General features: G+C 40.5%; 1 protein-coding gene across 2 annotated transcripts; it reads right to left on the bottom strand.

Moving 5' to 3' along the window:
- Window positions 1-13,879: 13,879 nt before the first annotated feature.
- ATP5MC1 (ATP synthase membrane subunit c locus 1) lies at window positions 13,880-16,457 on the bottom strand. Of its 2 annotated transcripts, none has more exons than XM_074224206.1 (5): window positions 16,396-16,457; window positions 15,706-15,757; window positions 14,860-14,937; window positions 14,418-14,596; window positions 13,880-14,100 (listed from the first exon to the last, which is right to left on the bottom strand). In XM_074224206.1, the coding sequence occupies exons 2-5, from the start codon at window positions 15,742-15,744 to the stop codon at window positions 13,986-13,988; spliced, it is 411 nt and encodes a 136-aa protein (XP_074080307.1). In that variant the 5' UTR covers window positions 15,745-15,757; window positions 16,396-16,457; the 3' UTR covers window positions 13,880-13,985. The 2 variants fall into 2 exon arrangements, with proteins under 2 accessions (XP_074080307.1, XP_074080306.1); XM_074224205.1 differs by having other exon boundaries at window positions 16,330-16,416.
- Between the last annotated feature and the right edge of the window lie 678 nt (window positions 16,458-17,135).

The raw sequence follows: 17,135 nt of genomic DNA, 5'->3' as shown, positions 1-17,135 counted from the left end.
AATGGAATTCAGTTAAGAAAATAAGACTGGAAGATAATTTGTTCATGGTATTTGAGGCTGGATTTGAACTCAAGTCTCTAGGAGCAGTGCTTTTTTTCATTCTACTGGCTACAAAACCTGGGATTGAAAAATTCAATGTGTGTCCAGCTATCAAAACCCAGATTAAGCAGAACTCTAGGAAGGTTTCCCAGCTGCTTTATAGTCTGTCTTTGATTTCCCCTAGACCTTGGGTCTTCAGTGAAATTTGAAACTCCTGAAAACCACCGAGGCAGTTATCCAGTGTATTCAGAGACAGGTTAGTTTAGCCAAAGGCTAAATCCTTATCTGACCTTTCTTAGGTACAGCCTAAGGTAACTCCTTGGAAGCCAGTCTAAAGGGTAATTAATAAAAGGTTATCTCTTCCTAGAGCCTGAGGGTGAAGAGAACAGAGAAAATTCCTAAGCACCAGTTTAAACACACTTGCTTAAACTTTACCTGAATTTAAAGAAATCCTTGGTCAGGGCCCCTGTGCCCAATTCCAGGCTATTTTTCAGGAGCCTTGCTTATATCTTATCCTGATATTAAATATTTGTAAAAATGAAAATAAAATGTTATCGATAATTTTTTTTTACATCATTCTCATTTCCCCAATATCTTCCCTTGACAGGCATCCTGATAGTGGATAGAGCTCTGAACTTGAAATTTGGGAAGATTGGGATTTATCAGACAGTAGTTCAAATTTGACTTCAGATACTAGATAGATCTCCCTGGGCAAGTCACCTAAACCCAATTGCTTCAGGAAAAAAATAAGGTTGGGCTAGATGACCTCTTAATTTCCTTCAAGCCCTAAATCTATGATTCTTATAAAAAATAGAACAGAAAATTCAGTAAAGCTAACCAAAAAGGCTCTAATTACATGTAATGTTCATACTCATAATCCTATACTTTTACAAGGAATGGGTAGGAAAGTGCCTTCGCATAGATCTTCATAAACATTGGGACTTCTAATTCCTTTACCCTTAGTTCTCTTCCATGCCATCACTCCTGCACTAGCATTGTATTCTTCTCCAATCTCCATCTGGACCCCTTGGTGCAGAGTTCAACTCTTATATTGTCCTCTTTTGGGGTTTTCTTCCCCCCCCCCCCCATCAAGGGGTCATTCTTCCTCAGCCAAACCTCAGATTTGACTCTTTCCCTAAATATTGCTGCCACTCTTACACATATACTGCTGAACAAAGGCGGAAAAAAATCACAATGCTGTACTAACTAGGTCCATTGCAAATTTGTTATATAAATTCAATAGGACCCTTAATGCTTCAAGGAAATCTTTTTTAACTCTTACTGTCCCATTTACCACAATGACTCTTCCAAAACTTTTCATCTCCCCTCAAATCTGCTATAGCTCTTTCTCTCCATATCTGAAAATCTGTAAACCTTATCTCATATTTTACTAAAAAAATAATTATAAAAATTGAGCCTATTTGTCACTTGTCTTTTGTGGTTAAATTCATTGAAAAGGCCTTCCACAATAGGTGCCTCTACTTTTCCTCTCACTCCCTTTAGTCTGGCTTCCAATTTCATCATTCAACCTTTAACTAAAACTGCTTTCTTCAAAATTATGTGATGGGTGAAATCTGAAATCACTGAGGAAACAAAATTTAAGTTTCTGAATGTATCAATTTATTAAGCAAAACATGCCAATTGCATAATAAATCAGCACCAGATCTCCTCAACTTGGTAAATAAAAGGAGAAACAGATTTGTATGCATTAAAAGAAAATAACTAAAAAGATATAAACTGCTATAGAAGATTAGGTTATCTGATTTCTTTTTCTTTTCTTTTCTTTTTTTCTTTTTTGCAAGGCAAATGGCTTTAAGTGGCTTGCTCAAGGCCACACAGCTAGGTAATTGTCAAGTGTCTGAGACCAGAGGGCCAGTGCTTTATCCACTGCGCCACCTAGCCGCCCCTATGGTTATCTGATTTCTTATTGGAGGAAAGATTAAAGGCTTTCTGAGTTTGGTGGGAGATGGAGAACTGAAATCAGAATAAGAAGTATCTCATTCCAACCTTCCCCAAGTCAAAGAAACAAGGAAACTAACAAAATGACAGTATGAGACCACTTTTCAAGATATATATGTTACTTGAGATGTATGACTTCGAGAAAACTCCTTCCATCAATCTTCAGATCTGACTAGGTTTCTGATTTGCAAAATCTAGATCCTTACTTAACAGTCTCTAAACAATAGGTAGAGGTGGTCCAGTTTCCCAATCATGTAGGTTTAGGTTTAAACAATGCAATAACGTTTTCTCACTATTGCTATAAATGAATAAAGGTTTTTCACAAAGCAAAAATTAGACTAGACATATAATTGAATAGGAAGGGAACTGAGCTAGATCCAAAATTGAGTCACAACATGGAGTCAGTGTGGTTCACTCAATTTCCACTGTTATCATTGATCTCTTAATTGCTAAATCTAATGGCTTTTTCCTAATCTGCATACTTTTTGAGAGTCACTTTTTAAGTGACACCAGGATTTCAGGGAGGCTAGAGTTCACATCTGGCCTCATATACTTATTAACTGTGTGACCTAGGTCAAGCCATTTAGTCTTCACTTGCTTCAGTTTCTTTAGCTATCAAAAGGGAGAGCAGGGGAGCTTAGCAGAGTGGCTAATATATAAATTATATATAAGGCACTATATAAATACTCATTCCTTTCACTGTCTACCACCAACTCCTTTAGCCTTTGACAGTTGCCTTCTTCTCTCTCATACTCTCTTTTTCCATAGATTTTCATGACAACACTCTCTTCCTGGTCCTATTCCTATATGACTGCTCTTCTCAATCTTCTTTGCTCACACTCAGCTATGGGTATCCCACTGTCCTGGACCCTCTTCTCTTCTTCCTCTATATTATTTAGCTTGAATTCAATTGTCATCTCTATGCTGATGACTTTCATACCTACTACAACCATTTGTATTTTTCACTGTCTGTTGCACATCCCAAATTGAATGATCTATAAACATCTTGAACTCATCATGTCCCAAACTGAATGCATTGTCTTTCCTTCTAAATTCTGTCCCCTTCAAAACTTCCCTATTATTGTGGGAACTACCATCCTCCCAATCACCCACCTCATCAACTCCTCACACTCCCTTACCACCTCCACCACCCCCATATCCAACCTGTTGCCATGACTTATAGAATTTAACTTTGCAACATTTTTCCCATATGAATCTGACATGGCTACCTCCTTCTCTCCCTCAAAACAATCTCTCTAAAGTGCAGGTCTCACCACCATAATCAATAAACTCCAGGGACTCTCTATCACCTCCAAGATCAAATATAAAATCTTCTATTTGGCATTCAAAACCCCTTCAGAACCTTGCTCTTTCATATTTTTCTAGTCATCTCATGACTCACACTGTATCTCCCCCATATCCTCTTTTGTTTGTTTTTTGCTAGGCAATGGGGGTTAAGTGACTTGCCCAAGGTTACACAGCTAGGTAATTATTAAGTGTCTGAGGCTGGATTTGACCTCAGGTTCTCCTGATTCCTGGGCCAGTGCTCTATCCACTGTGCCACCTAGCTGCCCTTCCCCATATTCTCTTAAATGATAACAATGATGATGATGATGTTTGTCCTTCATTCTGGAAGAAGACCATGACATCAGGGAGGTGATGCCCTGAGAAGCACATTAATTGAATTTGAGACTCACTCTCTTCTCCAGAACCATTTGATGGCCAGATAAGAATCAGGATGACTAGAGATGGCCCTGGATTCCAGGCAATCAGGGTTAAGTGACTTGCCCAAAGTCATCCAGCTAAGGGAGCACAGTGAATAGAGCAATGGCCTTAGAAACAGGATGACAAGAGTTTGAATCTTAGAGCTAATGACATTGATCTCATTGCTGCTCCACAAACAAGATATTCATTCTCTCTAATCAGAGCATTTTCACTGGTTATGCTGTCTCCCCTTATCTCCTCCTAGCTTCCTTCAGGTTCCAGCTTAAACTCCACCTTCCACAGGAAACCATTCCCAATCCCTCTTAATTCTAGTGCCTTCCCATTACCAATTATCTTCAGTTTATCCTCTATATAACTTGTTTGTACATATTTGCTTCTATGTTGTCTTACATTAGTTTCTGAGCTCCTTGTGGGCAGTGACTATCTTTTGTCTTAACACAGTGCCTAACACATAAAAATTTTATGAATTGACTATTGGGCCACAGCTTGGTTATTAGAATTTCACAATATTTAATTCAAATTATTTTGTTATTATCCTTCTTGTTTAAGTTATTATCCTTGTGTCTATCCTGGTTCCATTCATTTCACTTTGTATCAATTCATATGCATTTTCTCACACTCCTCTATATTCACGTTTATTGTCTATTACAGACCAATATTATTACATTAAATTACATTTGTGTACCAGTTTGCTTGGTCATTCTGTAGTCACTGGATATCTACCTTGTTTCTAGTTCTTTGTTACTATAAAAAGTGTTATAATATTGTAAAAGTGAGTAACTGAAGGATTTAAGGACTATGATCAACACAAACACCAAGGCCTGTTTCCCAAAGACTGACAAGGAATTATATTTCCATACCCATTGGTAGAGACATGGTGAGCTAGAGATAGAAATGGCAACTTACATTTTTGAACATGGCCAATATTGATTTTTCCTGCACTGTACACCCTAACAGCAACATGGGGGCAATGATCAACTTTGATGGACTTGCTCATTCCATCAGTGCAACAATCAGGGAAAATTTGGGGCTATCTGGGATGGAGAATACCATCTGTATCCAGAGAAAGAACTGTGGAATTTGAACAAAGACCAAGGACTATTGCCTTTCATGTAGAAAAAAACCTGATAACTTATTGTCTGATCTTGATATCTCTTATACTTTATGTTTTTTCCTTAAGGATATGATTTCTCTCTCATCACATTCAATTTGCTTCAATATATACCATGGAAACAATGTCAAGACTGGCAAATTGCCTTCTGTGGGGGTGGGGTGGGGGAAGGGAAGTAAGATTAAGGGAAAAATTGTAAAACTCAAAATAAATAAAATCTTTAAGTACAAAAAAAATATTCATTTTTCCTGGCTATAGTTGTTACAAAAAAGGACTTTTTTGTGTGTGTGAGGAGTGGAAGGAGATAATGAAAGCAATACCAAAAAAAGAAAAAATAAAACAGGTCAAAGTTTAGAAAGTGACATTGACAAGCAGAATAAATTCATAATTAAAATTAACATTTTTTAAAGAACTGCCATAAATATCTTATTGTATATAAGGACTTTTTTCCCCCATTGAATTCCTGTCTCAAAAAGTAAAGACATTTTAGTCATTTTTTTCAAATAATCCCAAATTGCTTTTCAGGATGGTTAGACCAATTCACAACTCCACTAACAAACAGGCCTGTCTTTCCAACTACTCCAACATTGACAATTCCTATGTTTTGTCATATTTGCCAGTTTGAAGAATATGGAGCAAAAAACCTCAGAAATGTTCTGAATTGCATTTCTCTTATTGTTGATGATTTGGAGAATTATTCCATAGGATTCAGCTGTGGACTGAAGTGATGAATGGAAAATTTATTGATTCAGAATGTTTCTTTCTCTGTGATAATCTTGGAGAACTGCTTGGAGTAGTAAGAGATTAAATGACTTTAGGTCAGAAAGCCAGTATGTTAACACAAGCAAAATTTGAACCTAAGTCTTCCTGGCTTCCAGGCTGACTATCCATCACTACCTCTCTGTTCTTTTGGAATTTAGAGCATTCTCTTCCATATGTTTGTCTTCTTTTGATAATTGTTTGCTCATATCCTCTGATGATTTGACTTTGGGAGAATAGCTTTAGGTCTTGCATATTTGTTAGCTGCCTATATAGCATAACTATCAAACTTTTGTCAGAGGCTAGTAAATACAAAGACTTATTTCAGTTGACCACCTCCCTTCTCTGATAAAAGATATTCTAAAAACTATTTTTTGTTGTTTCACACACCAATATCACTTCTCATTAACTTTCCCATCCACTCATTCCCCCAAACCAAAGAACCCTTTCTTGGCAACAAGGAAAAGCAGTTATGCAAAACAGTCTCAGGACCAATCTAACAATGTACAAAATATGCTGTAACTGTAGATTCCCATCCTCTCTGAAGGAAAAGTTTGCTCATCATGGGGTCCTCTGGAACCAACACTGTCACTACATTTAATATAAATTCTAATGTCTGTAAGTATTGGAAGCTCCCAAATGGAGAGGAGTACCCAGAGAAACAGACAACAACATTGATACTCTACGTGGAAAATGTTAAAGGGCTTTGATGTTTTGGGGTTGCTGTTTAAGAAAAGTTTAGGAACCTTCTTGTTCATTTGGCTGGCCAGTGTTTCATAATTTTTTCTTTCTATGACAGGACATAATAAGCATATTAGGGCATATTAGAGGAGCTTTCCATTGATGCAAGCTACTGTCTGCCTATATCCCCAACTGTGTTTTATACTGTGCTATTTGTTGATATCTTATAGGCTTATATTGAATAATTTTATATTTGTCAAACTAGGCTGTTCATTTCCTAACATGAGCCACCCCACCTAAAGACTAAGTAATCATTACAAGGGGTTATACCTTTTTTTTAGGGTTTTTTTTTTTTGCAAGGCAAATGGAATTAAGTGGCTTGCCCAAGGCCACACAGCTAGGTAATTGTTAAGTGTCTGAGATAGGATTTGAACCCAGGTGCTCCTGACTCCAAGGCCGGTGCTTTATCCATTCCATCACCTAGCTGCCCCAAGGGGTTATATCTTACTTGATCATAGACTTTGAACTGGAATGGAGCTTAAAGGGTCTCTAATCTCATCCTTTCATTTTACAGATTACAAACCTGGAGCCTAGTGAAGTAAACTGAATTGGCCAGGGTCACATAGAGAGTAAATGACAGAGCTAGGATCTGAACCCGTTCTACTGATGCCAAACCTTAAACATTTTTAAAAAAATGTTATGCCTAAAACTATTGATTTGGTAACCTTTTCCAATAAAGTCCCACCACCACCACCACACTCCAAGTGAATAAAATCCAGTGGTTTTCCCTTATCTAGGATTAATTATTCTATTATTCAGGATCAATAGACAATCATCTCTTTTGCTTTTAAAACCTTTCATAATCTATCCACTTCCTACCTTTCTAGTCTTTTTTATACCTCACTCCCTTTATACCTAATTGATTCTATTATACAGTGACACTGGTCTCCTTCTTGTTCTTCATATAAGAAACTCACTCCATTTTCACTGGCTGTTCATCTGTGCCTGGAATGCTTTTCTTTCTTTTCTCCTTTTTTCTGACTTCCTTCAAGTCCCCATTAAAATCCCACCTTCTATAAATTTTTCCTAGTCATCCTCAATGTCTTTCCATCTATTGATTATTTCCTATTTAACCAATTTTTTTTCTTTTAAGTTTTTTTTGCAAGGCAATGGGGTTTAAGTGGCTTGCCCAAGGCCACACAGCTAGGTAATTATTAAGTGTCAGGTCGGATTTGAACTGATTCCAGGGCCAGTGCTCTATCCACTGCGCCACCTAGCTGCCCCTTATTTCTTATTTTTCCTACATATATCTTGTATTGTATGTAATTGCCTGTGAGGTCCTAGAGGGTAGGGACAGTGTTTTGCCTTTCTTGTATTTCCAACATCTAATATAATACTTAGCATAAGATAAGTGCTTAGTATTTGTTGACTTGACTAATCAAAAATGTTCACTTTGTATTTTAGAATGATCGCTGTCCCTTGCAGAAGTAAGATTTCTTCCTTAAGCTATTAGGTATCAATTGTATCTCCTTTCTTTGTTCTCTAATTTTTAAGTGATATGAGTTTTTAAATAAAAACATATTAAAAGTATTAAAAGAGTTTTGTGGTATGTGTGTAAGATGGTCTAATTTTAATTTTTGCCACACTAATCAGTTTTCAAAGCAGTTTGTATCAAAAAGGAGTCCTTATTCTAGTAGTTGTTGTCCTTAGGGTTACTGAATCCTAGGTTTAATAGCTTTTGTTCCTTTTTTCTTAATCTGTTCTATTGATCACCTTTTCTGTTTTTTTTAACCAATATCAAGTAATTTGGATAATTACTGCTTTATTTATTTATTTTGGCAAGGCAATGGGATTAAGTGACTTGCCCAAGGTCACACAGCTAGGTAATTATTAAGTGTCTGAGGTCTATTTTGAACTCAGATCCTTCTGACTCCAGGGCCAGTGTTCTATTCACTGTGCCACCTTGTTGGACCTAATTACTATTTTGTAATGTAGTTTGAGATCTAGTACTGTTAGATTCCCATCACTATTACATTTCCCCCCATTATTCCTCTTGAGGTTCTTGGCCTTGTTCCTCCAGCTAAATTTTATTTTTTTCTAAATCTTTAAATAATCTCTTTGTAGTTTGATTAGTTTGGTGCTAAATTTATAAACTAATTTAAGGAATATTATCACTTGTATTACATTAGCATGGGTCAGTCATCAGAAACTCCATTTATTTTATTCTATTACTGTAATATATTTTGTAATTTTTATATAAATCCTAAATATATCTTTGTAGATAAGACTCCCATATAACTTATACCTTTTATAGTTACTTTGATAGATCAATCTCTTAGTTGTTTTGTTAGTAAAAAAAATTTGCCATTTCGGTTAACTTTTAGTTGAATCTCTAGGGATTCTTTAGGTAAACCATAGTCATCTGCAAATCTCAATAATTTTATTTCTTCTTTGCCTATTATTATTTCTTCAATTTCTTTTTCCTTTTCAAGATCTAGCATTTCTAGATCTATGTTAAATAAATGTGCTTAGTGGACATCCTTGTTTTACTTTTGATCCTATTTGAAAAGACTCTAATGTTCCTCAGTGCTAGTTCTTGGTTTTGGGTGAATATTGTTTGCCACCTTGAGGAAAATTCCATTTATTCCAATACTTTTTAGTATTAAAAAAACAATAAATGAATGTTGTATTTTTGTCAAAAGCTTTTTTCTCCATCTGTTGACATAATCATGTGATTTTTAATATTGTTGTTATTAATATGGTCTGATGGACAATTGTTACATAGTGGATAGAGAGCTGGAAACACAACCAGGAAGACCTGAGTTCAAGTTGTAACTAACAAATACTACCTATGAGACTCTGGGCAAATCTCCCAGTGATCCAGAAAATTCTTCAGAACAACAAATTACAGAAAAGGTGTCAACTTGCCTTGGTAAAAAGAGTTTTCTCATCTTGGAGTTCCGTATCAATGACTATCAGAGGTCCAACACCTTTTCTTGTTTAACATTAACTTCTGTAATATTAAACCTTTCCTTTATGTCTGTTATTAATACAGCCTAATTATATTGAAGTCTTTTGAATATATTGCTTTAAACTCTTTGCTAATATTTTACTCATGATTTTAGCATCAATGGCCATTAAAGAGGATGGCCTAATTTTCTTTCTTTGCTTTAACTCTAGCTAGTTTATGTATCAAGACCAAATTTGTTTCATAAAAGGAATTTGGTAGAACACCTTCTTTCTATTTTTTTATTTTTTTGCAAATCTTATTCATTTTAAACTTAAGAACAAATTAAGGGAAAAAAAGAACACTTCCATGTACAAAGAACATAAGAACATCAATATAATTCAAGAAAACCTATATAACAAATGCCACGTTTTCAAAGCTACCCAACTTTGCTTTTTTCTAGGTTTTTCTTGTTTTTTGTTGTACACTTTTTAATCAGCCAGCTTATCATTTCCTAGACCATAACAATATTCCAACACAATCACATTCTTTCTACATTTTTCCAAACAATTTAAATAGAACAAATTTAGTTCTTTTAATATGCCAGTATTATAAATTATTGAACATACTTTCTATGGATTAAGTAATCAATTAAAAAGCATTGATTAAGGGGGCAGCTAGGAGGCGCAGTGGATAGAGTACTGGCCTTGGAGTCAGGAGTACCTGAGTTCAAATCTGGTCTCAGACACTTAAGAATTACCTAGCCGTGTGGCCTTGGGCATGCCACTTAACCCCCTTGCCTTGGGAAAAAAAAAGCATTGATTAAACATCTCCATGTGCAAAGCATTATTACGTACTAGAACAAGGTAGTGACTGATGCTTTTGGGATGTCGTTCTAATAGTTCTAAGGATATGCTTCACATATATGTGTATAAAGGGGTTCTGGCACATGACTTATTGACTGACTAATACAAATACAATCTTCCCATGGGAAGGATGCTCTTTTACTTCTAGGAGAATTATGAAGGTGTTTGAGAAGTGCCTAGAGACACTGTGGAGACTATGTGGATATTCTGTATTTGGTCTTGAATAGTTAGCCATATGGCAGAGATGGGTTAGCTCTTTGATTAACTTCAGAGGAACTTAAGGGATATTTTTTGTTGTACATATTTCATCTTGGAGTCTTGATCACTTTTTTGCTCAGAATGTCTAGTATGCACTAAGTGGAGAGGCTTAGGGTAAGGGTATCCAATCTTTTAGTTCTTCTGGGTCACATTGCCCAACAAAAACTTGTCAAGAACTTCATAGTTTAATATTTATGACTACAATGTAACACACATTACCAATGAGTATAATAAAAATGTAATAATGCCACATGAATGAGTTTCAGATCCCAAACCAGAAGTGAGTTTGCAGGCACCAAATAAATCTGGTTTTGTCATCAGTCAATAAGTATTTTATAGCCAGGCACTGGGGATACAAAAAGAGGTAAAAGTCAGTCCCTCCTCCCAGAGCTTACACTCTAATGGAGAAGACAACAAATATGTACAGACAAGTTCTATCCAGGATAAATTAGAATTAAGAGTGGTTGAGAAAGGCCTCCTGTAAAAGATGGAATTTCAGTTGGGACTTCAAGGAATCCAGGGAAGCCAGAAAGTAGAGATGAGAAGGGAGAGCACTCCAGGTTTGAGGGAATGACAAGAGAAAATGGCTAGGAGTTGATAAGAGTATTTTATTCTTGGAATAACCAGGAGGCCAGTGTTACTGGACTGAAGAGTATTTGGCAGGGGATAAGGTGTAAAAAAGTACAAAAAGGTTTGAGTGAGGGATGTCAAAATTATTGGGGAAATGGTTTATGCTGAAACATGTAGCTCCCTTGGTAATAGGTGCTCCTATTCTACCTTCTCTTTAACCAACACTCCAGGGCAGCTCAGTGCACAGGGGATAAGAGTGACTGGCTCAGGAGTCAAGAGGACCTAAATTACAATCTGGCCTCAGGCACTTAAGAATTACCTAGTTGTGTGACCTTGGGTAAATCACTTAATTCCAATCCAAAAAGAAAACCAACACCCCATGCTCTGGGGTATTAGGAGCCTTGATTACCAGGACTGGATCTGCTATTGATTTATTCTGCAACCCCTAGGCCTCAATTTCCCTATATCAGAAATGGTTAGGTAGAAATGATATTAAGACCTTAACTACTGGAAGGAATATTTATATCCATGAGACCTCAGTCACTGGAGGACTGAAGGTAATTCCAGTCTGTATCTCCAAATAGCTGTCTCAGTTTCCCCATCTATGAGAAAAAAGGTCTGAGATTCCATTCTAGGGCAGGTATCATGTTTTCTACATCTTTGCATACTCCAGAGTAGTTAATGTGGAAGGAATTATAAAACTGTAGGGGGTACTGGAGGGGTGTGGAATCTGTAACAATCTGATCCTTTCAGCGGATCTTGGGCTCTAAGATTTAATGTTAACAGAGGTGAGAAAAATAATCAATGGAGAATGGGGAAAGCAACAGGTACCAGGATTGGAGTAGCACACATTCTATTACTGAAGGGGGTCCAATAGGAAAATCCAATTAAGATAATTCAGAGTAAGAAGCAGAGGCCAGGAAGGAATGTACTAAAAGCTGGGCTGGAAAGGGGAGAGGGGAGAGGGATGACCAAGGCAGGCTTAAAGGACACTCTTATGTATTTCGCTCATAAAATAAAGGCCTTGGACTAGACCATTCTTGCTCTGAAATTCTGTTTGTTTTAAAAGAAATCTTTGGTAGAGGCCTAAAGTCAGGAAGAACTGAGTTCAAATCCCAGATTTAGGCAGTTCACACTGACTAGTTACCTTGTACAAGTCACTTACCTATCTCCCCTGCCCCCCCAATTGCCAAAATATTAAAAAATAATAGAAACCCTTGGTATAAACAAATTATTCTCTAAAAGATCCTAAGATCTGAATGGAACAGTCTTAAGCATCAGATTCATGATTCAAATCTATGCTTCTAATGTCAAGTCACTTTCTCTAAGATCAGAATATGCTTAACTGGTCAATCCATCCTCTAAAGTAGGCCCTCACACTTCATATACTGTACCAGGTACCTACTGCTTTTGCCTTCCCCACTCTCCATTGAGTATTTTTCTACCCCTCCATTAACTTATTAAACCTTAAGAGCCCAAGAACTGCTGAAAGGATCAGTTTGTTACTAATTCCACACACCAACGTGACATCAGTGACATCATTCTCTCAATTTAGCTAAGGGGGGAAAAAGGGGCAAGGAGAGCTTATTAGAGGGGGTAGGTGACTTGTCCAAAATCACACCATGGGAAGACCCTAAATTTGAACCCACATCCCGATGACAAAGCCAGTGGCTCTGAGGCACCAAACCACCTGTCGAAGCTGCTTCAGCCTATACTGAAAACTCCCCAGCCTCCACTGTTAAGACAGGCCAGGCCAGGGATTGTCTCTTCATTATATGCCCCTAAAGAATTGGCAGCATGATATAGAAAACAATACATGACTAAACTCAGATCACAGGTGAGCCATGACCTCTCGTTTGCTTTAATCTGTATAAACCAGAAGGTTGGACAAAGTGGTCTCTGAAGTTCTATCTAGCTTTCTATGATGCAACATGGAACTTACTCCTACAATTCCAGCTACAAGGAAGGTGGAAGTTGAAGCATCTCCCGAGTTCAGTTTTGGGTCATCAGATGCCTAAGAAGGCACAAACCTGTCCAGGTTAGAAAAAAGCAGGTCAAAGGTTCTGAGCACTGGGTCTATAGGTAGCCCCTGAATTTCCTGGCAGACAAAAGGAAACCAAGTCTTTAAAAAAAAAAAAAGCGCTACATTATTAGGACAAGAGCATAGTGCTTCTTCACCTGAAGCTGGAGTTAAGAAGTCCTGTGTTTACTCAGGTGAAAGACAAGGATTTTTGCTCATACAAGACCTGGGACAATATGGAGTTTTATGAGGTTAAAACAAGTATAGGGCGGCTAGGTGGCGTAGGGAATAAAGCAAGGCCTTGGAGTCAGGAGTACCTGGGTTCAAATCCAATCTCAGACACTTAATAATTACCTAGCTGTGTGGCCTTGGGCAAGCCACTTAACCCCATTGCCTTGAAAAATCAAACAAACAAACAAAAAAAGAAAACAAGTATAAAGATAGACCTGAAGAAATCTCAGAAACTCTCTCTCATTTTACAAAGAAAACTGAGGCCCAAAGAGTTGAAGTGCTGAGTCAGAGCTGGGATTGAAGTCTCCCCAAATCAGAGCCTGTGCAGTCATACACTGTGCACCTTCATTCTTTGATACAAGTAGGAAGCAAAATGGTGGCAACAAGATATGTTGTTGTCTACCACTCTCCTGTTTGGATAGGGCCATCTCCATCCTGGTGGAGAGAGTGGTCAGCTGGGAGTCAGGAAGATCTGAGTTCAAATATAACCTCAGATACTTACTAGCTGTGGAACTCTGAACAAGTCACTTAATTATATGCTTTAGTTCCGTTTTCTGTAAAATGAGAAGGAAATGGCAAACCACTCTAGTATTTTTGCCAAGAAAATCTCCCAAAGGGGTCAAAAAGTCAGCCATAACTGAAAAACAAATCTCACTCATCTTTCCTCTCTCCCCCACCAGGGCCCCCAAAACACTGGGGCTTAGCCACATGAGTTTAAAGAAACATGGTGTTTAATGTTAAAGCTTGACACCCTCCAGCAAGGGGCTCAGGGCTGGAGTCAAAGCAGCGGGATGGAGGCAGGCGAGCTTCCACAGAGCCTCACATGGCGAAGAGGATGAGGAAGGCTACCATCAAACAGAAGAGCCCCATAGCTTCAGACAGGGCAAAGCCCAGGATGGCGTAGGAGAAGAGCTGCTGCTTGAGGGATGGGTTCCTGAAAGGAACAGAGAAAGAGAGAACAGTTGTCAGCCAGGTATGAAACTAGGGTTGTAGACTAGGGGAATCCTTGTCAGGAAATAAGAAATGCTTCCTTGGACAAGTTATCCTGATGGGAGAAGAACGATCAAAGTCATTCTTCTTTTACCAGAACAAGTGGGTATTAACTAGGCTGAGCATGGGTTAGAAATTCTCAATCAAAAATAATTAGGAAAACAGAATTAATAGGGAGGTTACTGAGGGCACCCATCTTAGCAGGATTAAAGCATAAACCTCAAGGACAAAAATTTTCAGTGCTACCTCCACTCTACCTACCTGGCATAGCCGATGATTAAACTGCCAAACACTGTCCCGATACCTGCCCCTGAGCCAGCCACCCCAACTGTGGCGGCCCCAGCCCCAATAAACTTGGCAGCTGTGTCAATGTCCCGGGAAATAGCACTGGTCTGGAACTCCCGACGGGCCAGCTGGAGTGGAGTACTGCTAGAAGTGGGCTGGCAAGAAAGAGGACTGATAAATTGGTGAGAGACAGGGCTTAGTGGCAGATTCCCCCAACCCTCTGGTTGACAATCAATTCTAAATATGGTGATAATGGACCACAGGAAATTATGTTTGAGTTAAAAAGGATGTACTTTCTTAGTAATAACTTAAAAGATACAATGAAACCCAAATGATCCTTTCCTACTGTATTAGTTATCCACCTCAAATCCAGAAATATCAATTCAACTCATTCTGGAGAAGACCCCTACTTTCTTACCTGTTGAAGATAGATCTCTGATCTATTCAGGACAGATGCAGACACAGGCCTGACCAGACCCCTGGTACAGCATCGGATCTGTAAAATCCAATTAAGACATATTAGTTAAAAATTCAACTAGCTCATTCCCTTGCCCACTAGCTAATACCCTAGCTTAAAAAACCAGTTCAGGCGGTGGTAGAGCAGCACCCGCCCTGGAGTTAGGAGCATCTGAGTTTAAATCCGGTCTCAGACACTAATTACCTAGCTTGTGTGACCTTGGGCAAGCCACTTAACTCTAGTTGCCTTGCAAAAAAACCAAAACCAGTTCAGAAGACACATAGTGCTCCAGGAACCTATGCCTATTCATCAATAATACCCTTTGCCACTCAGGTTAATGGGTACAGTCTTGTCTGTGTTCTGGGTTAGAAAACAGAGTCCATAGTCAATGACCAATCAATTACATAAAACATTAGTACTGGGGTCATTTGACAGGGCTTAATAATAGTGGAACCTGTTCCCACTAATACTCATGCCCCAGTTCCAAGCCAGAGGAGAGTCTATCCATATGGGAAGTTCCTTACTCCAGTTAGGACTCGAAAAGGAGTCCAAGGAGTAACCCCCCCACCTCCATTCACTAGGAAGGGTCCCCAAGTTCCTGATTAAGAATACCCAGTCACTGGCCTTCTGACCACATCCAAAGGTAAATCCACTTTACATCATCTGCTGCTTTTTGGACTCATCCAAGCGTCTCTTGGATTGGCTTTCCTATACTCCACCTGTCCTTTTGGGCATCTCAGAGCTCCAGTCCTTACAATTCTTCACTGCCACCTGGCTGGTATACAACTCCCAGGAAACAATACTCACCAGGGCTGGAGAAACGAGGAGCGCCCCCGTGGACTGCATCCTGCTCTATATACTGATGGGCAGAAGGAAAAACCAACCCGTTAAGAGGGGTTTTCAGCGCAGCGACTCCCCGAGCAGGCTCCCTGGCCTCGGCCTCTGGGCTCCCTGGCACAGCAGCAACCATACCTCCCTGCCCTCCGTCCTGTGCCCTTTTGCCCTTCCTCCCGGGGGCGGATAAGGACAAGCTCAGAGGTCGGGGAGCGGCCTCCGCACCCCCTCCCCGCCTGCGGCCGCGGTTCTAAGGGGGTCCCCGGGGCAGCTCGGGGAGGGGAGGACCCCTCCCCCGGAGGCTCGAGCCCGGGCCGGGCTGCTCAAGGGAGGCCCTCGCTCTAAAGCGGGGGAAGGGCGGCCCGGGGGCGCGGATGGACACACGCGCCGGGGCCCAAGGTCACCCGGCGGCTGCCCCCTGCTCGAGACCTCCGGCCGCCGCCACACCGCCCGCGGCAGGGGCAGCGGGAGCCCCGGCTGCGCGGCTCCCCCTCGGCCGGGGAACCCCGCCTCCCCCCCCCCGGGGCCGGGAAGCCACTGCAGCCGGTGCCCCCCGCGCCCGGGGTCCCCGCAAATGCCGCCCCCGGCCCCGGTCACCTGCCGCCGCGCTCCCCAAGGCCCGCGCCGCCCCGGCTCCCGCTAGCTCCGCTCAAGGTGACTCACCTCCCGCTCTCAGCCTTTCCGGGCCCCAGAGCCCCGCTCCCCGCCCACGTGCCCCGCCGGCCCTCCGTTCTTATTGGCCGCCGCCCTGGCCCACCCCTTCCCCAGTGGGATCAGTCAACCGACGGGGCGCGCCTATTGGCTCCCCGACGGGCGTCCTTTTTATCCTTTATTGGATCCTTCCATCGAGACCCGCCTCTCTGCGGCCCGGGGCGGGGCCTTCTCCCAGCACTCGGTTTCTGATTGGCGGAACCTCCGAAATGCTTCGACCATAGAGTCCGAAGGACCCGGAGGTTTCATAATGTCCTGCACAAAATGGCTGCCAAGGTGGGAGCCGAGAAAAAGACGTGAGAAAGCCTATGCGTAAGGACGTCACTTGTCCTTGGAAAGGAGGCTTCCCGTCAGCCTGCGTGGGCGTGTTGCATCTTGGGACCTGTAGTCGCCTTATGGCCCCAAAGCAGTCTGGGAATTGTGGTTCTTTACTGTGACTAGCTTACGGAGCCTGCTCTGGAGCGCTCTCTGAAGCTCTCAGGAGGTACCAGGGGAAGTAGCGTGGCAAAATGGACAGCTGCCACCTTTGATGTCAAAAAGAGCTGGGGTCAAGTCTTGCCTCACGTGCTACTGTATGAACCTTTTATGTCGGAACTGTTTTGATCACACGGGTCCATCAGCAAAAACTTTTACCACATGCACATCACGTATATTTACTTGATTCACTACTTTTGAGTCAGCTCCCCTCAAAT

Source organism: Macrotis lagotis, chromosome 2, assembly GCF_037893015.1.
Source record: "Macrotis lagotis isolate mMagLag1 chromosome 2, bilby.v1.9.chrom.fasta, whole genome shotgun sequence".
Lineage (NCBI taxonomy): Eukaryota > Metazoa > Chordata > Mammalia > Peramelemorphia > Peramelidae > Macrotis > Macrotis lagotis.
This window is presented reverse-complemented; position numbering and strand designations above follow the sequence as displayed.

What these genes read in the sequence shown, in the direction of transcription:
- ATP5MC1 (XM_074224206.1), bottom strand. Translation starts at nt 15,744, where the DNA reads ATGCAGTCCACGGGGGCGCTCCTCGTTTCTCCAGCCCTG. An exon ending in TCCTCGTTTCTCCAGCCCTG is followed by an intron (nt 14,938 to 15,705) that starts GTGAGTATTGTT and finishes TGGATTTTACAG; the next exon opens with ATCCGATGCTGTACCAGGGG. An exon ending in TTAATCATCGGCTATGCCAG is followed by an intron (nt 14,101 to 14,417) that starts GTAGGTAGAGTG and finishes TGTTCCTTTCAG; the next exon opens with GAACCCATCCCTCAAGCAGC.